At 42.3% G+C, this 23,439-nt stretch overlaps 2 protein-coding genes across 6 annotated transcripts in view; one reads left to right on the forward strand and one right to left on the reverse strand.

Annotated features, from left to right (window-relative positions):
• Positions 1-646: 646 nt before the first annotated feature.
• UBE2L6 (ubiquitin conjugating enzyme E2 L6) lies at positions 647-11,659 on the reverse strand. 2 transcript variants are annotated; one of them, XM_027860327.1, is made up of 4 exons: positions 11,368-11,659; positions 4,265-4,360; positions 3,526-3,709; positions 647-2,151 (listed from the first exon to the last, which is right to left on the reverse strand). In XM_027860327.1, the coding sequence occupies exons 1-4, from the start codon at positions 11,392-11,394 to the stop codon at positions 1,994-1,996; spliced, it is 465 nt and encodes a 154-aa protein (XP_027716128.1). In that variant the 5' UTR covers positions 11,395-11,659; the 3' UTR covers positions 647-1,993. The 2 variants fall into 2 exon arrangements, with proteins under 2 accessions (XP_027716128.1, XP_027716127.1); XM_027860326.1 differs by having other exon boundaries at positions 4,238-4,360.
• A 5,314-nt stretch (positions 11,660-16,973) lies between these two features.
• The window catches only part of LOC114041693 (tigger transposable element-derived protein 1-like), a 14,484-nt gene continuing 8,018 nt past the window's right edge, over positions 16,974-23,439 (forward strand). For 2 of the 4 annotated variants that reach the window (XM_027860275.1, XM_027860278.1), the window contains exons 1-3: positions 16,974-17,096; positions 18,972-19,119; positions 22,287-22,395. The gene's annotated coding sequence lies outside the window, so the exon portion shown is untranslated. Of the gene's footprint in view, positions 17,097-18,971; positions 19,120-22,181; positions 22,396-23,439 lie in introns of those variants that run through there. The other 2 variants (XM_027860276.1, XM_027860277.1) reach the window with 2 other exon arrangements.

Genomic DNA, 23,439 nt, shown 5'->3' on the forward strand with positions numbered 1-23,439 from the left:
AACATATTTTCACATTAATCATGTTGTAAGTAAGAATTAGAACTAATAGGAGGAACCACCAGAAAGAGGAAACAAAACACAACAGAAGAAAAAAAATAGCAAATAATATGCTTCTATCTGCATTCAAACTCCATAGTTCTTTTTTCTTTATGGATAGCATTTTCCATCACAAGGCCCTTGGAGATGTCTTAGATCCTTGTATTGCTGAGAAAGGTTAAATTTATCAATATTAGTCATTATACAATGTGGCTGTTATTGTGTACAATGTTCTCTTGGTTCTGCTCACTTCACTCAGCATCAGACCATACAAATCTTTCCAGGTATTTCTGAAGTCCACCTGCTCATCATTTCTTATAGCACAATAGTATTCCATTACATTCATATACCACAACTTGTTCAACCATTCTCCAGTTGATGGGCATCCCCTCAATTTCCAATTCTTTGCCCCACAAAAAGAGTTGCTATAAATAGTTTTGTACATGTGGGTCCTTTTCCCATTTTTATGATCTCTTTGGGATATAGCCCTAGAAGTACTATTGCTGGGTCAAAGGGTATGCACATTTTTATAGCCCTTTGGGTATAGTTCCAAATTACTCTCCAAAATGGTTGGATCATTTCACAACTCCACCAACAATGCATTAGTGTTCCAATTTTCCCACATCTTCTCCAACATTTATCATTTTCCTGTTTTGTCATGTTGGCCAATCTGATAGGTGTGATGTGGGAATATAAGTATTTTTGAAGATAAATATTTCAAACTTCAGCCTTCTCTTCCCTAGATGGTCATCCTAATTCCCTCAGCTGTAGATCTACCTTTGGGGTCCCTGTCTGCTCAAAATGCTTCCTTCTACAGACCTTATACCTAGAAGGAGCATAGAACCATGGGAGTTTAAAGCAGACTGACTTTGCAGGGTGAAGGTCAGGTTTCCATCCCTGCCCTCAGGGAGCTTGTAACACAAAGAGAAGTCATTTATTCCCCCAAAAATGTTTTTTAATCACCTGAAAGTTGCAAGACTGGTGATACAAAGATACATATGATGTGGGGTTTGGGGTGGGACTAATGCTTCATGAACCTTCTGCCTTCTCCCTTCACCACCAGAGTTCACAACCACTCTATATCTACCCTCTGATCCACTGTGATTCTTGCCCATGTCTTTCCAGAAATCTGCCAAAGATAATGGTGTTCCTCCTACTTCCTTCCTACCTGTGAGACAGCGGGCAGCTCACTTCACATTGTCTGGGCCTTCATTTCTGTATCTGTAAAGTGATAGCCTTGAAGAAGATGGCCTCTAAGGTTGATTTCATCTCTAAATATGTAACCCTGGGAGTACCTGGTTCTCTTGAAGCCTGCTGCCGGGGGAGGAAGAAGGGGCAAGTTCAGCAAGCACTGTGATAGAAGGGAGAGACAGACAGACAGTCGAACAGAGATCTGGACAAAACATTGTCAGAAATGGGAGGAAGGAGAGCTCACTTCACCTGAGGAGTCAGGGCAGGCTTCCTGGAGAGCATCTGCGCTGGGCCTTAAAGGAAGGGAAGAACTTTAAGAGATGAAGAAGAGAGAGATAGGAAGAATCCTCTCTACAGATGGGGGATGAGCTGAGGCAAGATGGCAGCAGTGGTACTGTAAAACTCAACTATCAGCCAATCTTCTGGAGCTATAGAATTGATTAGCCCAATGGTTAAAAAAAAAAAAAAAAGGAGAAAATGAAGCATCCAAAATGTGCCTTCTCTAACAGCAGAGTAACTGAATTCAGCTTAGTGTTTTAAACTTTTCCCCATATACCATCTACACATATATCCCCATTCCCATTATACCCAGGCCTGCCCTTTAAGATCTTCTTTCTGGTCCCCGTAGGCCATTTTTCTAAGCTGGCCCAGACCTTGAAACTAGAATCAAGGGACCCATCCCTACCCAGGAGGACATGTCCATTCATCAGACAAGTGGTTCTTTGTGGAAAAGTCAAGTAGAGAAAAGGCGAGGAGACAGCCGGGATCACTGGCTAGTAAACCGATCTTCCCCAAACTGGAGAGTGAATTCCTTGGCATTCTTCATGAACTGTGCTGGGTTCTGAACGTACATGTCAGCAAGCTCTGCCCGGAGTGGTAGATCTTGGTTAGGTATGTTCAACTGTAACGCGAGCGCCTCCAGCACTGGGGAGAGAAATGAATGAATGAATGAAAAAATGGTTGTTAATGCTTACCATGTGCTAACTGTGCTAAGTCTTGGGGATACAAATACAAAAGCTCCACAGTTCCTGCCCTCAAGGAGTTTTTGTTCTAATGGAGGAGACATACATGTGGGGAAGTGAGGGTAAAGGAAATATTTTGCTCTGAGAAAGAGCCAGGAGTCAAAGTTGAGGAAAGAGACACTGGCAAAGGGATAGCCACTGGCCACCCAGTCCTTGGGGCAACCAGCCTACCATACTACACTCTCTAAATCCAGAGCATCCTCCCAGCTGTAGAGTTAATGGTGCCTCCCAAGAAGTCCAGTCTTAGATGGTGCCTCCAAACCCACTGAATCCCAGCACCGACTAGCTCCTTTGATCACGATGCCCAAAGTCCTAATTACTTCCCTTGCCACTCTTGCCCATAACACCTCCCACTAAAAATTAACTCTCTGTAGTTGCAAAGAGCTACCCACCAACTGGCAGAGATGGTTGAACAGACTGTGGTATATGAGTGTGATGGCATATTATGGTGCCATAAGAAACAATGAGTATGAGAGACTTGGGGAAACACGGGAAAACTTTATCTGCTAATTCCAAGTCAAGAAAGCCGAACCATGAGAACAATTCACACAGTGATGACAATAATGGTGCTGAAAACAACTCAAAAAGGGAGCTGAGTTAAGATCGTATATGACAGCTCATTTGGTTCCAAATGCTTGATAATGAAACGCACTTCCCTCCTTTTCATCAAGAGGTGGTGGACTCGGGGGCAGCTAGGTGGCACAGTGGATAGAGTCAGGAGGACCTGAGTTCAAATCTGGCCTCAGACCAAACACTTGACACTTACTAGCAGTGTGACTCTGGGCAAGTCACTTAACCCCAATTGCCTAAAAAAAAAAAAAAAAAAGGTGGTGGACTACTGTTACAGAATCTTGCATGTGTTGTCAGGCACAGCCACTATATTGGCCTGTTTTGGTTAACTGTTTTTCCTTCTCATAGTAGAGGGTACTGTGGCAGGTGGGACAGTATTGGGAAAGGGTAGTAGTATAAAAAACAAACAAAAAATCAATGAAACATTTTTTTAAATAAAAAGAAAACTAACCCAGAATCAACCAGGAATCCTTGTGGACTGGTCAGTTTAGACCAGTTCAGGACCCATACCTTGTGATCCTTTTTTAACCTAAATGTGGCTTCCCCTAGGACACACCTGGTTTGATCCTCGCCCTCTCAGGCTCCACCAGTTCTAACACAATCTAGCATGACTCTCTTATCTATGGTCCATAAGCCCATCCTACCCTGTGAGTCACTCCCCAAAGAAGCCCAGTCCTTGGTGGTTGGAACAAGCCCTGGAGCCCACCTTGGTAGATTTTGGTACAAGCAGTCCAGTTCCTATTGAGGATGGGCAGGCACACCTCTCCATTCTCAGACACATTGGGGTGATATATCTTGGTTATGAAATTCAGCTGGGGAGGGCTGAAAGGGTAGTTATGTGGAAAGGTGATTCTGAACTTGAAAGCCCTAAGGTTATAGGGCTCTTGGTCCTGAGAGAAAAGAGAAGAGAGAGGTCATAGCTCTCCTGGGGACTTAATGCTATGCAACTGATTGTGTTCAGGATTAGAGAATTAGAGTTTAGAAGTCCTCCTCATCTTACAGATGAGGAAACTGAGGCCAAGGAACATAGAATGATTGGTCCTAAGTCAAATAGGTGGTAAGTAGCACAGCCAAGATTGAAACCTAGGTTCCCAAATTCAGTGATCTTTCCACCACACCAGGCTGGGGGGGGACAGGGAGGAATTGAAACCCAAACCCACAGCACCACCTTGTACATCTGGGATACCCAATCTCAGGCCCATTTGAATTCAGGAAATGATTACTGGGTAATACACTATAATAGCGGTTTGTAGGAATAAGGATAGTAGCTGAAGTTGGTACCACACACTTGAAGTTTTACTGACTACATTCCTCATAGTAAGCCTGTGAGGCAGGTTGTCCAAGCATGCGTATCTCCACCTTACAGATAAGGAAACTGAGGCTGAGGGAGATAGAGCCACTTGGTCGAGATCACACACCTGGAAAGTGCCACGTCTGGGACTCACCGGGAGGAGCACCGCATTCCATATAAGCACATTGGAATTTTCACTGCACAGGTCCCGAAGGTAACTTGGTAGGTTTTCCTGCATGGCCTCCAACTCCTGCCAGACAAATACCAAGAGAGCCACTCTTCTCACCAACCCCACCCCTCTCTTTTCAAACCCCTCCATCTTCAGCAGCCAGCTTTCTTGTGCCTGGGACAGGGACAGGAGAGGCTCAGGATCAACCCTCTTGGGGAGAAGGAAAAGAACCAAAGTAAAGGGAGTAGACCAAGAAGATCTCTAAGGCCCTGTCCAGCTAGACAGCCTATGGATATGACCCAGCTCAGTGTTCCTATCCTTATTAAAGGCAGTGTGGGGTAATGGGTAGAGTTAGAACTGTAGTCTGGAAAACTAGGTTCAAATCCAGCCTCATCACTTCCTAGCTGTGTGACCATGGACAAGTCACTATACATCTTGAAGCCTGTTTCCTTATCTGTCAAATGGAGGATAATGATGTTTGCGATATCTATCTCACAGGGTTGTTGTGAAGTTCACATGAAATCACGTATATAAAGGACTGGAAATTTTGAAGGGTGATATACATGTGCCTATTATTATTAATTGCTAAAACTCATAGGATCTTAGCACAGACCTCAGAGTCTATCTGGTTTAAGCCATACTCTAATAAGGATCTCCTATAAAAATAATAATTAATATTCATATAGAGTCTTAAGGGTTGCAACATGGGTTAGCCCGTTTGATTTTTCACAACTCTGGGGAGTAGGTACTGCTATTATCATCCCCATTTTACAGATGAGGAAACTATAACAAGTAAGGGTTAAAAGACCTGCCCAGGGTCACATAGCTAATTTCTGAAGCAGGATTTGAAGCCAGGCCTTGCTAATTTCAAGCCCTACATTCTACTTATAGTGTTACCTAGTTGCCCTGGTCAGCTGTGCTAGGCTGCTGCTGCTGCTGCGTTTTTGAAGAGGACCAGTGATTTCTCAGATGAAATGGATTTAAATGAGGCAAAGTTAGCTGCCTCTCCCTCTCTTCCTGAGTGATCCATCCTTTAATTGAAGACTCACTGGAGAGGAGCCCATTATCTCCCAAGGCAACCCATTCCATTTTGAGATGGCTTTATGTTAGGAAGCTTTCCCTTATATCAAGTCTTATTTCACCTCTTTGTAACTTTTATCCATTGTTCCTGGTTGCAAACAGAACAAAAGTAATCTTCCACATGACAAACCTTCATAGACTTGAAGACAGCAATCATATCTCATTCCCCACCCCTCCACCCTTACCTCCCACCCCAAGTTTTCTCTTCCCTAGTTAAAGATCCTCAGTTCCTTTAACCAATCTACCTACAGTGTGCTATGAATTCTATACCTTTCACCAGAGTAGTCAACAATTTCTGGATACTCGACATCTTATCAATGTTCTTCAAAAAACATGCCGCTCAAACTGAACTCCAGGTGTGGTCTGACCAGGACGAAGCAAGTGAGCATTATCACCTCCCTGGTTCTGAGCACTAGGTCTGTCTTAAGTACTGTTTTTGAGTCATTTCAGTTGTGTCCAACTCTCCATGACCCCATATGGGGTTTTCTTGGCAAAGATACTGGAGTGGTTTGCCAATTCCTTCTCCAGATCATTTGACAGATGAGGAAACTGAGGCAAACAGGGTTAAGCGACTTGCCCATGGTCATACAGCTAGTGTCTAAGGTCACATTTGAACTCAGGTCCTCCTGACTCCAGGGCCAGCACTCTTTTTACTGAGTCACCTAGCTGCCCTGTCTTAAAGCAGCCCCAGATAAAATTGGCTTTATCACATTTGCCATATCACAGTGTTAATTCCTATTGAGCTTGTAGTTTTATATATAATTATAAACAAATATAATAATTATAATTAATTAATATAAAATACAATACACAAATTAATATAATTAAATTATAATTAAATAAATGATTATGATTATAAATAATTATAATTATAAATGATATAATATTATAAATAGTTATATAGAACATATATCCTATTGAGCTTGTAGTTTAAAAAAAAAGATCTTGAGGATCTAGCCATGGCTCCCCTCAACCACACCCATCTTATATTTGTAAAATTGATGTTTCAAAACCAAGCCCAAGATTTCATTTTTTCCTATAGTTTTCATCATGTTTTAATTAGTCCAACATTCTAGCTTATTGAGAACTTTTGGGATCCCGACTTTGTCCTTTAACATGTCAGCTATTTACCTCCACTCTTCTCACTCACTCTGTCTCCAGCTTCAGTTTTATGTCTTCAGATCTGATAGCCACAGTTATTTATGGTTTTATCCAAGCCATTGATAAAAGTATTCAACAGTATAGATCCCTCTGTCACAGCACTAAAGATGTCACTTCAATGTGACTGGTAAAGATGACTCTGACTCTAGCTATTCACCTAGGTCAGATTCTACCTAACTTCACTGTAGATTTGACCACATCTCTCCATCTGGTCTACAAAAATATCCTGGGACACTTTATTAAGTGCTTAGCTAAAATTTAGAGTTTGTGTCCAGGTATGTGTGTCCACATTATAGAGGAGTGTAGATTTGGCTAGATGAGACCTCGGAGGCCATCCAGGCCAACTAAAGCTCAGGAAACCGAGCATATTAGAGGCGGGATATGAACCCAAGTCTTCCTGACTCCAAGTCAAGCACTTTCCTCTTCTCTGTCACAAAATCTAAGTAACTATGTCTGAGACAGGTCCCTCTTCTACCAGTCGGGTAACCCTGTCAAAAGAGAAAATGAGGTTAGTGTGACATAGCTTCTTCTTGATATGATCACTGCCTCCTTTTCTCAATATTCACTAAACATTCCTTCCATAGCATGTTCTAGATTTTTACCAGGAACTTTATCCCATAGAATGGTGTCCATTCCTCTGAGACCTCAATCATTCTCCACAGCCTTTTGAGAACCATAGACAATGGCTCTTCAATTACATCTGCCATCTTTTTCATACCCTGTGATATACCTTGGGCCTGGAGATTTGAACTCATTCAGGGTAATTAATGCTCTCTTACCATCTCCCTACTGATTGTTTATTTCCACTCCCTTTAAGCCATTTTTATCCTCTCTTTTCTAACTCAAAGATCATTCTTCTAGACAAAGGAAAAAAAACCACTAAGCAGTTCTGCCTTGTCTCCCTCCTTAGCAGCCATCATTTTTCCATCAACATGAGCAGGGGTCCTATTCCTTCTTTGAATTCCTCTGTCTGGAACACAGCTATTTTTTTTAAACTTTTTTTAAGGTTATTTTTCCATTTCCTCACCCAATCAACTCATTCTGAGTTTTAATGTTTGTGATATTTTTCTCACAAGACAGTTTAAGGCTTGTATATTCACCCTTCACCACCTGTCACTGCCTCCATCTTCAATACATGCCTCTTAAAATTTCTGGGCCAGATCATAGCATCTTAGATTTAGAACTACAAAGGACCCTAGAGGTCATCATATCCAACCCCCCTCATTTTCCAGTTGATGAAACTGATCACCAGAGAGGCTAAGGGACTTGACCAGGGACACCTAGACAGTATGGTCAGAGGTGAAACTTGAGCTCGAGTCTTCCTGCCTCCAAAGCCACTATCTATATTCACTACGCTATACTTCATGAGTTTTAAAATCTAAGTAGGTTGACGAGTTGAGCTTTGTAACCATGATAGTCTCCTTGGACAGTTCCTTGTTTTCTGTATCATAAGACCCCTTTCTATCTGTGAAATTCTCACAATTTCTGTATTGAGAGCTTCCTATCCTTCCTGAGCTCTAGTGCCCTGTAGAAATTTAGGCCAAGGAATATGGCTTTTTCTTTTTTTTCCAGCTTTTCCTTCCTCGGCACCATATGAAATATTCTCTCTAAAAATCTAGGATGATTCTTAGACAATGCCCAGCTTTTTTCTTCTCCACAGCGAATTCAATTCAAGCAAGCATAAAATCAGTCAACAAGCAGTTATTATGCATCTATTATGTGCCAGGTACAAAAGGTATCATGGCCTAGTGGATAGAGACCTGAATTCAAATCCTACCATTGATAAATACTGGCTGTTTGACCCTGGGCATTCCTGAAATACTCACCCTCTTCATCTTGGCCACTTAGCTTCCCTCCCTTCCTCTAGGGCCTGGTTCAAATCCCCTTCTGCAGGAGGGCTTCCCTGATCCTTTCATTTCTCCTTCTACCCCTCCCCCTAATGTCTTCTGTCTAATATCTAGAATATGCGTATAGTAAGTACAAAGTTTATAAACGTGTGTGTATATACGTCTGTGTGAGAGAGAGAGAGAGAGATTCTTTTTTTTTAATATATTGTTTTTGTATATTGTCTCCTCCATTGGAATGTGAGCTCCATGAGGGCAAGGACTGTTTTTTGCCTTTCTTCGTATCCCCTGCACTTAGCATACTGCCTGACATATCATAAGTCCTTAATAAATGCTTTTATACATATGTGTGAATGTGCATATCTAGGCACTGGGACATAAAGGAAAAACCCAACATATTCCCTGCCCTCAAGAAGCTAACATTCCATTGGGGAGATAATTTGTACATATACACAGTGAGTATATAGAAAATAAATACCAGGTAATTGAGGGAGAGAGGGCTTTAACAGTTGAGAGATCAGGACAAGCTTCATGTAGAAAGTGGCACCTGAACTGTCTTGAAGGAACAAGCATTTATTAAATGCCCACCATGTACCAAGTGAGGGCAGCTAGGTGGTGACATGGACAGAGTGCTGGGCCCGGAGGCAAAAACACTCATCTTCCTGAGTTCAAATCTAGCCTCAGACACTTACTGTCTGTGTGACTCTGGGCAAGTCTCTTAACCCTGTTTGCCTCAGTTGCCTCATCTTCCAGCTCTAAATCCAATGAAATCCACAGTCCTAACTCACTGCTCGGCATCAGGAAAGTCCTTAATTTTCTCAAGTGAAAAAAGAGAACTTGGCTAGACCATCTGTACATCCCCTCTAGCTCAGACATTCTCTGGCTCTACTTTTGACTTCAAGCATGAACACTGAGGAACCTACCGGCAGTCCTGATAGGAAGAAAATTTGTCCCTATTTTGCCACAAGTTTGAGAGTTTCTTTGTAGGAAACAAATTCAAACCCAAACCCCAAACCAAAACCTTGCACTCCTGTTCTTTCCTGAAGCCTTTCATTGTCAGGGAAATAAGCTGATTCAGAAGAATAGAAAGTGAAACTGACCAGATCATCTTGGCCTTGTATCCTGAACACCTCATTCCTTCACCCTTAAACCCACCTTCCAAGCTGGAAAAAGAAGGAGGAGGAAGAGCAGAAGGAGGAACAGGAGGAAGAGGAGGAGAAGGAGGAAGAGAAGAAGGAGAAGGAGAAGGAGGAGAAGGAGAAGAAGGAGGAGAAGATATTTATTGGGCTCTAGCTATTCATAAAAACTATATTAAAACTAAAACTAATCATTTTAAAATATTTATTCAAATAAAATAACAATAATCCTATAATATGTTAACAGATAGCATGCTTTTATGAAAAATAACTAATTTTCCAAACAAAAACATTTTAACGAGGACTAGCATGGTTTTATATATTTTGCTTAATAGAAGACGGCTGTATTCTCACATCTGCTTCTGTATTCAATCTGTTGTGATCTGGTGTTTCAGTTAAAATATATGAGAAAATCCATCTTGAAGCACATGGACAGATACATAGCTAAAAAAGAGAGAAGTATTTAAATAGTCAAAGAACATCTTAGCATTATTGTGAAAAAAAATTTCTGACCTTTCAGTTCTCCTGAAAGGGTCTTGGGGACCCTCAGAAGTCCTTGGACCACACTCTGAAAACTCATGGTCTGAAAGGTTAAGAAACTTGTCCAGGATCATACAGTGTGTGGCTGAGGCAGGACGTGAACCCAGGTGTTTCTGACTGAGAGGTCAGCTGTCTACCACACTGCTTAACAACAACAATTCTGCAGCCCTTTAAGGTTCACAAAGAGCTGCACATATATTATCTCCTTTGTAGTAAATATCAAAGCTGAGATGGGATCTTCATCTTTTCACAGCTAAATACAGTGCTGTTTCGAGGATGCCACTGTGCCTGCCCGTATCCCAGCAGGCCTGGTCCCAAGATGGACAATGCCACACAGACCAGGGCTCTAGGAGTCTGCCAAGGGAGATTCTGCCCCAAAGTCCGACCCACTCCCAGCCAACTCACTTTAAATCACAGAGTCGTAGGATTAGGCTTTACAAAGATCTTTGGAGAGCGTCCAGACCAGCTCTCTCCATCTGTGCAGTAAAGTGAAGCTAAGGGAGGGCAAGGATGTCTTTTTGCCCCAACCTCACAGGTAGCAAGTTCGGAATCCAGTGCCCTTCACCTCGCCCCCATCTATGAGAAAGCGAGGCTGGTGACTTTGCACAGCCCTCCCTCACTTAAATCCCATTCACTTGCACGTCATGGCATGATCTCCCTGACGTCAAGGTCCTCTTCGGGAACGAAGGACAAACAACAACGACGACAACGACATTCTATATAATTGGAACGTGAGATCCTTAAACACAGCAACCCTGTTTTTGCCTTGAGATGCCTGGCACATAGGAAACCCTTAATAAAAGCTCGTTGACTGATTATCTCCGTTTGGGGAGCGTGGTCATTTCTAGCCGGGAAATGAAACTGAAAGAGATTCAAAAACAGGCTGATGGGGAGCCCAGGGCTGGTGCACCTCAGGAAGACCCCCGGAAGCCCTCTGCGTCCGCCCCTCCGATCGAGCTCCCGTCGCCTCTCCGCTGCCCCCCTCACATGCCACTTCTCTGATGAAGGGATGGATTCAGGAGGGAAGGGACAGAGGATCCTAGCGTTGGAAATCTAGGGCCAGCCCAGGGAATGTTGCGCCTCTCCCGGTGCACGGGCAGATGAGGAAGCCCAGAAGGAGGACAGAAAGAGCGAGCAGTGGTTGGATGTGGGGGTGGTGGGAGTCCTGGGAATGGGGTAAAACGGGGGCCAGGAGCCTGGGAAGAGGGGGTGTAAGAGAGTAGACAGTGCCGGGCCAGAGGAAGAGGGCTCTCGAGGCAACCCCTGGAACCCCGGGGTGGGGGGCGCGTTCCCCCCTCCCCAGCTCACCCCGGCCAAGAGCGTTTACCTTCGCAGCGCGCTTGCTGGCGGTCATCTCTGGGGATGTGGGGGCTGGAGGCGGCGGGAACCCCTGGCTGACAGAGAGGCGAGGGGGATGGGCTGGAGCCGGAGGTTGGGGGCGGGGTCACCCTGCAAGTGGTCTCGAGGTCTTGCCCTGGAGCAGAAGTCGAGCGCTGCGTTCAGATTCTGCCTCCGGCCAATTTTCTGGGTGATCTTGGGCTAGGCCCTTCCTCTCTTCTGAGTTTCTGTTTCCCTACTTGTAAAACGAAGGAATTGACTGGCGTTATCTTTGAGGTCTCTCCTCCCTTTGAGGTTTTGGTGATACCCCGCCCCCGCCCCGCCCCCGCCCCTTCTCTCCTCGGCACCGCCTCCCCCAGTCCCGGCGGCAGGGCCACTCTCCAGACCCAGTAGGGCTGAGAAGATGCTGAGCACTTTAGCGGAGCTTCTAGCTCCCAGACCTGGAGACAGCGGCCAAGCAGAGTCTGACAAGGGCCTCACTTACCTTGGCATACAAATATGAGCAGCGCTGAGAAATAATCTAGAATATAGTACTCCCCCTTTATTCAAGAGGTGGGGGTCTACGGGCATGGATTATTGCAATACTGTCATACTGTAGATAAGTTCATTGATTTTGACAAACATTTCTTTTTACTTTTCAAACTCTGTTACAAGGAATGTCTCGATTGGGGCGGGGGGGGGGGGGAAGGGGAGCAGCTAGGTGGCAAAGTGGGTAGAGCACCAGCCCTGGGCTCAAATCAGGCCTCAGATACTTACTAGCAGTGTGATCCTGGGCCAGTCACTTAAACCCGATTGCTTCTAAAAAGAAAGAAAAAGAAAACCTTAAAGTGCTATGCCAAATGTTGGCTTTTATAAAATACACAAGAAAGCAATAAAATACAGGAAAGATCACTGACCTTCAAATAGGGAGACCTGGGCTGGGAGCTTTACTCAGCCCCTTTAACTTGATATGTGACCTTGAGTCATGCCACTCAGAAATACAGAGTAGGAGGGGGCCCTCAGAGATCATCTGTTCCAAGGCTTTCATTTTTATAAATGGGGAAAATGAGGCCCAGAATCAGGAAATGGTTTGTTTCAGATTTACACCAGGAGTTTGCTATTAATAATGATGTGTTCTTGGGCAAGTCACTAGCCTACTCTGCTGTCAATTTCTTCCAGCTCTAAGATCTATTATAATCTTTTAGAGTTCTCTTCCTTTGCTTCTGTGCCTCTCTCCAGAATTCTGTTGTGAAAGATGGATTAGCTTCAAAAAGACACTTTTCTCCGGTCACTATTCCCCTAATAGAATGTAAGCTCCTTGAAGGTAGAGATTGTCTCAATTTTATATTTGTATACCCAGCACTCATAGATGTTTTCCCCCTTTTTTAATTTTTATTCTCATTTTTATAATAAAACTAGCATTTCCATATACATTTTGGAGTAGACAGTAAAGACTGTACATGAAACTTCAGTTCTCTATTATGCAGGGTTATATACAACTTGCTTTTCTTTTTAAATACATAATACATTCAACAAATAACTTTCAAGGCAGTCCTACTTGTCTTTGATTATTTCTGGTCTTCTATACTCTTCTCATTTGGAGTAGTGGGTTGGAAATGCTACTATCCCTAGCCCTCCTCTTCCCACCCCCATGGTGGGGAAAGGAAGGCAAACCCCTTGTGCCAAATATTCATAGCCAAGCAAAGCAAATTCCCCCATTGGCTATGTCCAAAAATGTATATCTTCTTTTGCATCTTCAATCCATCAGCTCTCTGTCAGGAGGCGGTTAGCATATTTCATCACTAGTACTTTGGAATTATGGTTGCTTACTACATCAGAGTTCTTAAGTCTTTCAAATTTATTTTTCTTTGTATTGTTGTTATTGTATAAATCGTTCTCTTGGTTCTGCTCATTTCACTCTGTATCAGTTCACATAAGTCTTCCCAGGCTCCTCTGCAATCATTCTGGTTCTGCCACTTGGTAGCCATGTGCAAATCATTTAAGCTCTCCAGGACTCAGTTTCCCCATCTGCAGAATATGGACAATAAGTTCTGACTAACACCTCATAAGGGCCTTGTAATAATGAGGTTTTAATAACTTTAATTTCTTTATCTCTTCACAATGCACTATTCTCCCAATGGACCTTCAAGGTAAGTAGTATGGGTATAACACTGTGATGCTTCAGACAGCTGTGGCACTTAGTGGGTTGCCAGATATCCAACATCATTTCATTTGATCCTCCCACCTGACATGTGAGATAGGTGCTATTATTAGTCTCATTTTGCGGGTGAGGAAACTGAGGTTGAAAGATGAAAGTAACTAACTCAGGGTCACCCAAGCTCATTGTGATAGAGTAGCAGGAATACTGGATCAGGTGTCAGAGAAACTGAGTTCAAATTCTGGCTCTGCTACTTACCTGGTATAACCTTGCACAAGTCACTTCAGCTCTGTGGGACTGTTTTCTCATCTGCAATGTGAGGAGGTTGGAGCAGATGACCTCTGAGGACCCTTTCAGCCCCCTCCAGCTCTGATCCCAAACTGGACTCCATGTTTAGAATTCTTTTCTGAGGGTTCCTCACATTTTTTGGGCCCCTGTCCCCTTTGAATTTCAGCAAAACCTTCCTGTACTTCCTATTCAACATGAAAAAAAAGCTATTTTTAATAAGTATTTATTTTAAATAAAAGGTCCCTGCCCTGACAGTTAAAGACTAAATTAATAAGAATTTAAATGTCAATGTCTTGAATTTCACAGCAGCAAGGCAACAATTACATTCGGAGTTTTTGTTGTTATTCAGTTGTGTCCAACTCTATGTGATATCATGGACATCAACTGTGAGGTTTTCTTAAAAAAAAATAACTTTACTGTTTACCATGTACACACATATGGAAAATAAAATAGAAATTAAAATGGATTTTATTAGGTATGTAACAATGTTTAGTGTCGTAAAGTTAAGTGTTTATCAATTTATGCTATCCACAAAGTTCTCCCACTAACTCCTACTTTTGGAATATTTCAATAGTATATTATAGTTCTTGAGAGGCAGGGTGGTACAGTGGATGGGGAGCTATTGTCAGAGCCAGGGAGCATTGGGTTCAAGTCCTTACTCAGATACACGTTATCCATGTGACCCTGGATGAGTGACCCCCCTAACTTCCTAGTGCTCCACTCTCTAAGAGAAACCGGAGAGACTGTGATGCTTGGGATTTGTAGAGGGAAGTTCCTTATTAGGGAGTTCCCCAGACCAATGAAATCTCTGGTCCAGTGTATATCCTTATCCCAAAGTCTTTATCTGCCAAATATTCCACGCACCCCAAGTTGGGAACCTTTGCTAATATTGCAGGGTGGGAAAGCACACCATCTCTTCCGGGTCAGGAATCCGGCCTTAACTCTAAGACTAAGAGTTGAGTAAGTCTCCTGAAAACATCCAGCTAGAACCTGTTAACAGAGGACAAGAAGCAAGGTCTCTAGCCCAGGACGTGTGCTCTCTGCAAAGTAATATATGTGAGGGGCAGCTAGGTGTCACAGTGGATAGATCACCGGCCCTGGAGTTAGGAGGACCTGAGTTCAAATCTGGCCTCAGACCAAACACTTGACACTTACTAGCTGTGTGACCCTGGGCAAGTCACTTAACCCCAACTGCCTAAAAATAAAAATAAAAAAAGATAATGGATGTGAAAGTGCTTTGGAAAGAAGTCATCACCATCTAAAAGGTTAAAATGAGACTTTTATAAAACCCACTTCTGACACTTAATTGTATGACTGTGGGCAAGTTACTTAGATCTCTGAGTCTCAGTTTTCTCATCTGTAAAATAGGAATACTAAATAATATACTCCATATCTCAGAATGGAAAGGACCTCAGAAGTAGTCTAGTCCAATGTCCTCATTCTTTGAGGAAATTGAGGGACCAGAGAAAAATGACTTAAGACCTGTCTTCCTGTGTACTTGGAACTTAAGTAAGAAGAAGTAAGTAGTAAGAAGAGTAAGTAGTAAGTACTCTTTATCTCTTCACAAGGTACTATTCTCCCAATGGACCTCCAAGGTAAGTAGTATAGGTAGTAAGGAGTAGAGTAAGTAAGAAGTAAGTAGAAAAGTAAGTAAGAAGTAAGTAAGTAGTAAGTAGAGTAAGAAAAGGAGTGTTGCTTTTTTTTTAATCAGTTCTAGTTTTGTTTTGTTTTTCAAATTAAAAATCATTTCTTTTCTCTCCTTCCTCCAACTGAAAAGGAAAAGGAAAGATATCTTTGTTCCAAATATGCATAGTCAAATAAAACAAATCCCTACGTTGGCCATGCTCGAAATGTGTGTGCCATTCTGTATACTAGTCCTTTACCTTTCTGTCACGGCTTAGTTAGCGGGCTTCACTCTGGAACCATTGTGATTCAGAGTTCTGAGATCTTTTGTTGTTGTTGTTATAGTATAAATTGGCTCACATAAATCTTCCCAGGTTTCTCTGAAACTATCCCCTTCATCATTTCTTATGCTGCAATAATATTCCATTACATGCATGTAACATAATTTGTTCAATCCATTTCACAATTGATAGACACTATCAATTCCTAGTTTTTGCCACCATAATTGAGCTATTATAAATTTTTTTTAATATATAGGGCCTCTTTCTATTTCTTTGATCTCTCTGGGTTATCGTGCTAGTAGTAGTATTACTGGGTCAAAGTACATGCACCGATCACTAATCTTTGAATACCATTCCACATTGCTTTCCAGAAGGGCTAGACCCGTCACAGCTTCGCCAACTAGCGTTAATGTGTCAGTTTCCCCACAGCCCAGCCAGCATTTGTCATTTTCCTGTTTCGTCAACTTCACCAAACTGATGGGTAGAAGGAAGAACTCCAGAAATGTTTTAATCTGCATTTCTCTACTTTATTGGTGATTCAGAGTGTTTTTTAATATGGTTATTGATAACTTGGATTTCTTCCCTTAAGAACTGCTCTGCACTTCCTCCCCACCCCCACCCCCACCCCCACCTCAATAGAATGTAAACTCCTAGAGGGCAGGGACAGTTTTTTTGTCTCTATTCCTAGCACTTATAAGTCAGTCAGTCAGTCAGTCAGTCAGTCAACAAGCAAGCACTGTATCTGGCATATATCAGGCAGTTAACAAATACTTGTAGAGGCCTGTTTTTTTCCCCTAAAGAAGGGATAAGAAAATGCACGAAGTTCCCTTCATTACAGACACAGAGGACAATAACCATGGGATATTGTATGTGCTGTCAAACTCAGTTGATATATTGCTCAGTTTTGCAGAAAGGAAGCCAGGGAAACCAGGGTGAACATTTTGTCTAACCCCTTCTTTTCACAGGAGAGGGTCCTTATACCAAGGAAGGGGGAAATAATTTGCTCAAGAGATTAAGAACCCAGGTCCCCTGGCACCAGATCCTGCCTCCTCTCCTCCTCGCCTTCCGTAGCTTCTCTCAAGGAAGGGCAGCATCAGTGGAAGCACAACATGGGTTTGTCAGAAGGAGTTTGCAGTCCCTGGCCTTGATGCTGGGAGTTGCAGAGTTAATCTCTCAGCCATCCCACCCCCCTCCTGCTCCCCAGATCCCAGAGAGGCCACCCCAGGCAACCGGATGCAGAAGAGCATTTCCTGTTTCCAGCTCCTGATCCCGATAGCAGCATCAGCCAGCGCGTCTTGCTTCAGTTTTTGTATCCACTCCATCACCTTCCTGGGGCTCAGAATCAGAGGACTCCCTTCCTTCTACCTCTTTATACATTACCCTCTTGCGGTAAGCAATGCCTTCTGAGCTGGGCAGGTAGAGACTATGGCAGAAAGATAAGGAACTGAGGCAGCTGGAGACAAGGGGCGGTGGAGGAAGGCTGTGCAGAAAACAGTGTTATAGTCGAGTCCTTGTGTAAGAGGACCGCAGAAGGCAAAGGTGGGCGTGCCATTCGGATCATATATCAGAGGGGCCCTGGCCGGTCATCCACTATAACCTCCTCATTGTTCAGGGATTTGCCTAAATTCACACAACTAATTCATGCCAGAGTAGAACCCAGGCATCTGGACTCCCAGGGCCGTGCTTTGCTCCTTGGACCAAAACATGCAAGAATAGATCCTATTTATAAATTCTTATGAAAAGGGGCCTGGATCATGGAATGTCGGAACTGGGAAGGACCTTAGAACATGAAACACAGAATGTCAGAGCTGGGGAGGGACCTTAGGAAATATTTTGACCATAGAATATCAGAGCCAGGTGAGACTTTAAAAAACAAAACGTTAGAACCAGAAGAAACTGTAGGGCATAGAATAACAGAGTTAGAAGATACATTAGTACTGGGGTTCTACAGAGCCTGTGAATAGGTTTCTGGGTTCTGTGAATGTGGTTAAGAAAAAATTGCATCTTGATTTTCACTAACCTATAACTGAAATTGGGCATTTCCTTTAATTTAAAAGCATGATTCTTAGAAGGGGTCCACAGGCTTTAACAGACTGCTGAAGGAATCTATCACACACACACACACACACACACACACACACACACACACACACAAAGTTTAAAAACTGTTGCCTTAAAACATAGAAAATAGAACGCCCAAGGTGGAAAGTACCTTATAATATAGATGATCAGAACTGGAAGGAACCTTAGAAATCATTCCAAGTTCAACCCCCTCATTTTACAATTAGAAAACTTGAGGTCAGAAAGAAGTGGTTTGCCTGGGGCCATACAGCTAATAAGCGTCAGAGCTAGGATTTGAACCCAAATAGTCTGGCAAGAGCTTCGAGATGGCGCTGCAGTGGAGAGAGCGCTGGGCTTGGAGTCAGGAAGACCTGAGTTCAAATCTAGCTTCAGATGTTTATTAGCTGTGTGACTCTGGACAAGTAACTTCACCCTGTTTGCCTCAGTTTCCTCATCTGTCAAATGAGCTGAAGAAGGAAATGGCAAACTACTTTTGCCAAGGAAACCCCAAATGGAGTCATGAAGAGTTAGATACAACTGAACAATGAACAATGAATTGTCGAAGCTTCATGGAACACACTTTCTACAACACCACACAGTTTCTCTCTCAAAAGAACTGGACTCCTATTGATTCTGGATTAGGATGCCTGGGTACTGTTCCAACTTGAGGCATAACCTTGAGGAAGCCATTTAATTTCTCTATGCCTCAGTGTTCCCATCCATAAAATGGGAACCATGTTCTTTTACGTTGTTAGAAAGGCAAAACCAAAATGTAAGCATGACAGCATATTTGTTGTCATGTAAAAAGTCCTATGTAAATATAAAAGATTGACACTGATTACATCACCCTTTCTATCTGGACACTTAAAAAAACGACAGCAACCAAAACCCTAATATCAACTAAAAGGTCATGAAACATCACCTGGTCTTATCGCCTTGCACTTGGCAGGTTCTCAATAACTGTTTCTTAGGCGAATTGTGTCAGAAGCTGAAGCCAGATCCTTTGACTCCTAACCTGGTAGGTTTTCTCTATACACATTGCCATCCACCTCTCCTTCCCCATGTTGTCTGCTTGTAGATCATTCTTTTCTTCTCTCTCATCTCAGCTTTTTCTCTCTCTTCTTTCCTGGCTCAACCATCCTCCCCTGCTCTCCCCTGACCCCTGATTCATTTACTCCTGTCTTTTTCTCTGCCGTTCCCTAGGTACGGGGCCCATACTCCCTGACGATGCTAATATCTGAGAATGTAGCTGTGTACCTCTCCAAGGAGTTATGGCAACAATAGATCGCTATTTAAAGAGAATTCTACAGGGATGTTATGCAGGAGAATTAGTAAAACCTGCTGTGTTTGGGTGAGGTGGTATCTTCCTCTGGTAATGGAACTCAATTTTTACCTTTCCTCTGATGTAATTTGGGGCCAGATAAGAGCTCTGGTCTCCATTCCCCCAGCCCGATCGGTAATAAGATCTACATTCCCCTCCCAGACTAAAACACCAAAGTTAGCCCAGGGATGAGCCCAGACCTCCAATGGATCTGTACCTTCTTATCCACCAGATCATTTCCTATAGATCAGCCTTTCTTTTCTCCTATGGGAGCAATTTCCTAAAATGGTCTATGAGAAAACTGCTGTGAAACTATGTTTAAGAAACTGTTCTGTTATGCTCCAAATGTTTGAAAGCATTAAAGAAGAAAAATCTGGGGGGGGGGGGATCCTAGGAAGCCCCTTTAAGCAGTGGGTTCCAAACAACTTATAAAATTGCAGCATTTGCAAAGATGAGTTAATGAGTAATTAATATCTGTTAGCGTGTGTGTGTGTGTGTGTGTGTGTGTGTGTGTGTGTGTGTGTGTGTGTGTATGCGTGCGCACTTTAACTTTGTTAGGAAGCTTCAATAGAGGGTGACTCTACAATGGTTACCCATTACCATCCTAACTGTAAGAAACCATAACAGACCAGAGAGAATGAGATCTTTTTCTTAATGAGATTTTTTTCCTCTATATTTTCTGTTCTGGATGGAAAGAAGAAAGATAAAAGCTAAAGAAACAATTTAGAAGCCTAGTTAAGGAGCAGATAGCCGAGTTTTATGGACAGATAATTAGAAATAGCAACAGAAGGTAGATGCCTTTTGGGGGACGGGGAGGCAAAAGAAGAATCTTGTTCCTTTAAAGTTTTGAAGGCTGGAACAGAGCAAGATGAAGAGGCAAGTTTTGAAATGAAATGTTGCCAGAATGTGTCCAGAGCCTGGAATCATGGCTAGAACTTCAAGGAGAAACTTATTTATCTGAACAAGCGTCTGATCATGAGAAATGATTCTAGTTGATTTCAAAGGCAGCTAACTACTACTTAGCTTTGAAGAGCAAGCCAGGGAGTAGACTAAGTTAAGCAAAGGTTGAATTAAAAAGAATTGTTGTAATTAAAAAGGAGGTATCTATCCATGACTTCATATTTTATTTCTTTAAATTTTTTCATCTTATACTTTAGATGTAAATGTAGGTAATTAACATTTAATTAATATTCACATTTTTATTCTTATAAAACTAGTATGGATTTCTCTAGGAAAAGCCTAGTCAAATGGTTTCATCTAGTATGTTCTCTCATTCCTGTTAGATACACAAGCTTATCGCAAGTGGGGATTGTTTTGGGGTTTTTGTTCTTGTATCTCCAGCACCTGATGTTGTGTCTGGCCTATAGCATTAATAGGTGTTTAATAGATACTTGTTGATTGATTAATTGTTGCTTTTGGAGAAAGCTAAGAGACCTTGCTGTCTACCTAGTGACAACCACTAGAATTACAGAAATGACTCCTTGGAAAAAATAACCAGCCTCTAGGGTGAGAGTTCTAAACCTCAGAACAATTAATTTACTTTCTAAAAAATTTTTGATAACTGTATTTCAGTATGATTGATTTTGTTTGTGATATTACATGTCCTATTCCCTGCACTTGAAACCATTAGTCATACCTGGACAGTTGCTATAGTATGTTAGTGAGTCTGCCTGGCTCATCTCTTCCTACTCCAAGCCATTCTCCAAAAGTGATTTTCTGAAAGCACAGATCTGACGATGCCACTTCCTACTCAATAAATTCCAGGATCACATACAAAATCATTTTTTCACCATCCAAAGTCCTTCATAATCTCACCCCTGCCCCCCTACCACCACCACCATCACCTTTCTGGTCTTCTTACACGTTATATGCTTCACCAATTCTTTTCAATCAAGTGCCCCTGGCCTCCTTGCTATTTCAGGAATAAGACACTCCATCTCTCCTCCCCAGGCATTTTCTCCGACCGTCCTCCATGCCTGGAATGTTCTCCACTCTCATCTCCACCTCCTGGTTTCCCTGGTTTCCATCAAGTCCCAACTAAAATCCCACCTTCCACAAAAAGCTTTGGCCAACACCTTTTAATTCCAGTGTCTTCCCTCCAGTAATTATTTCCTATTTATTCTATGTATAGCTTGTTTGTACATCATTGTCTGCTGGTTGTCTCTCCCATTAGACAGAGCCCCCTGAGGGCAGGGAGTGTCTTTTGCCTTTTTTGCATCCTCAGCATTTATCATAGTGCTGGGTGCATTGTAGTTGCAGAACAAATGCTTATTGAGTGACTGACTGAGGCTCCATAGACTTTGACCGCCAAAGGGGTCCATGACACATACAAAAAAGGTTCAGAGCCCTAAGTCTAGGAGACTTACCTGACAAAGGTAGCTAGTTCCTGTGATAGCAAAGAAGCACCCTTTATGACAAAGACTTTAAAAAAAAATGGGAAGAAGAAAAGAGAAAATTCAGCAAAATCACCAAATATCAATACAAACTTACATCACTGACAACACATTCCACACCCATGGACTATCTTCCCCTTTACAAAGAAGCAGGAGAAGGTCTCTTGGCATATCTCTTCTTTGGGGCTAAGATTGTTCCTTATAATTTCATAATTTCACTTTCAACCAAAATGTCATCTTCAATTAAAAATTCAAATGAATTTTTCAATGTTCATTGGCATTTAAAATTTCAAATGAATTTTTCAATATTCATTTCCATTTAAAACTTCAAATGAATATCTTAATATTCAGGTCAATTTTGTGGTTGTGGTTTTTTCCATTTCCATTATTGTTGTCATCCTCCTGTTGTTTTCCTTTGTCAGCTTACCTTACTTTCTATCAGTTCAGGCCAGTCTTTTCTTTCCTGCATTCATCACATTCATCATTTCTTATGGCATACTAATGTTCCATTATATTCATGTACCACAATTGGTTTAGTCATTCCACAATCAATGGGCATCTACTTTGTTTTCAGTACTTTGCTACCACAAAAAAGTGCTGCTAAAAATATTTTGGTGTCTATGGAGCATTTCTTTTTGTCATTGATCTCCTTGGAGTATATTCGCCTAGCAGTGGGATCGCTAGGCCAAAGAGCAGGGACATTTTAGCCACTTGCCTAATTCCAAATTGCTTTCCAGAATAATGTTGTTCTTATTTTTAATAGTTTTCTCTTCCCATTTGTAAATATCTCTCTTTCCAATCCAGACTTCATCACTCAGATGGAGAAAGGCAAAAGAACATGGAATTGGGAAGGTGTCAAAAAAACAAACGATCCCAAGGGACTCCCCAGCTGGAACAGAACTTGGGAGACCAGGTGAGTCCTAGTAAATCCCTGAGTATTCCTTTGTGGGTCTTGCCTCCACCTGCTGTCATACATGATCACCTCAGATTCTCTATAGCCTAGAGCCTAGGGTGGGAGCCTAGGGTCGCAAAACAAATCCCCTTAATAAAAGGATTTGTTCTGTAAAACTTGGACTGAGTCAAAAGGCTGCACCCAAGGACCAAAAGGCCACATGTGCCCTCAAGGCCGAAGGTTCCCTACCCCCGGCCTAGACCAATCATTGCAAAGATCCTCCCATTCATAAACTTTCCCATTAAATTCAGGCAAAATTAGTCTTTTCTGTACCTATGGTGGGTGGATGACATAATTTGGACCTACAGGAGGGTTAGGAGGGAGCAGGGGAGCATCCAATTCTACAGCATTCAGTCCCCAGTACCACATTTTAGGAAGGGTGCTGATAAACTAAAACTTTCTGAGATGGACAGCTAGGAAGGTACAATGACTCCAGGTCATGCTATAGAAGGATCACTTCAAGTTTCTCCATTAAGCACATCCGCTAAGCACGGGCATCACCCAAGTTCCTATTGTAGCCCCTCTTCTCTTTTTACTCTATATTATGTTGGTACATGATCTTGTCAGCTCCTATGGGTTTAATTATCATCTCTATGTAAATGATTCCCAGTCTATACATCTAGCCCTAGTCTTTCTGCTGAGCTACAGTCATACATCGCCAACTGCCTCTTAGATATCTTGAAGTGGATGTCTAATAATCATCTCAAACTTAACTTGTGCAAATAGAACTCATTCTCTTTCCTTCAAACTCTCCTCTTTTCCATTATTAATGTTAACGGTGTCACTATCTTCCCATTTACCTAGGTTTGCAACTTTGGCATGATTCCTGATCCCTCACTCTGACCCCACATACAATACATTGCCAATCTTATCCTTTCCACCTTCCCAGCATCTCTCTCCTACACATCCTCTTCTCTCACCTCATGGAGCCACAACACTAGTTCAGGCCCTCATTATTTTTCTTTCTTTCTTTCTTTCTTTCTTTCTTTCTTTCTTTCTTTCTTT

The sequence above is a fragment of the Vombatus ursinus genome, unplaced genomic scaffold (assembly GCF_900497805.2).
Source record: "Vombatus ursinus unplaced genomic scaffold, bare-nosed wombat genome assembly UNPS02014177.1, whole genome shotgun sequence".
In the NCBI taxonomy this organism is placed as follows: Eukaryota; Metazoa; Chordata; class Mammalia; order Diprotodontia; family Vombatidae; genus Vombatus; species Vombatus ursinus.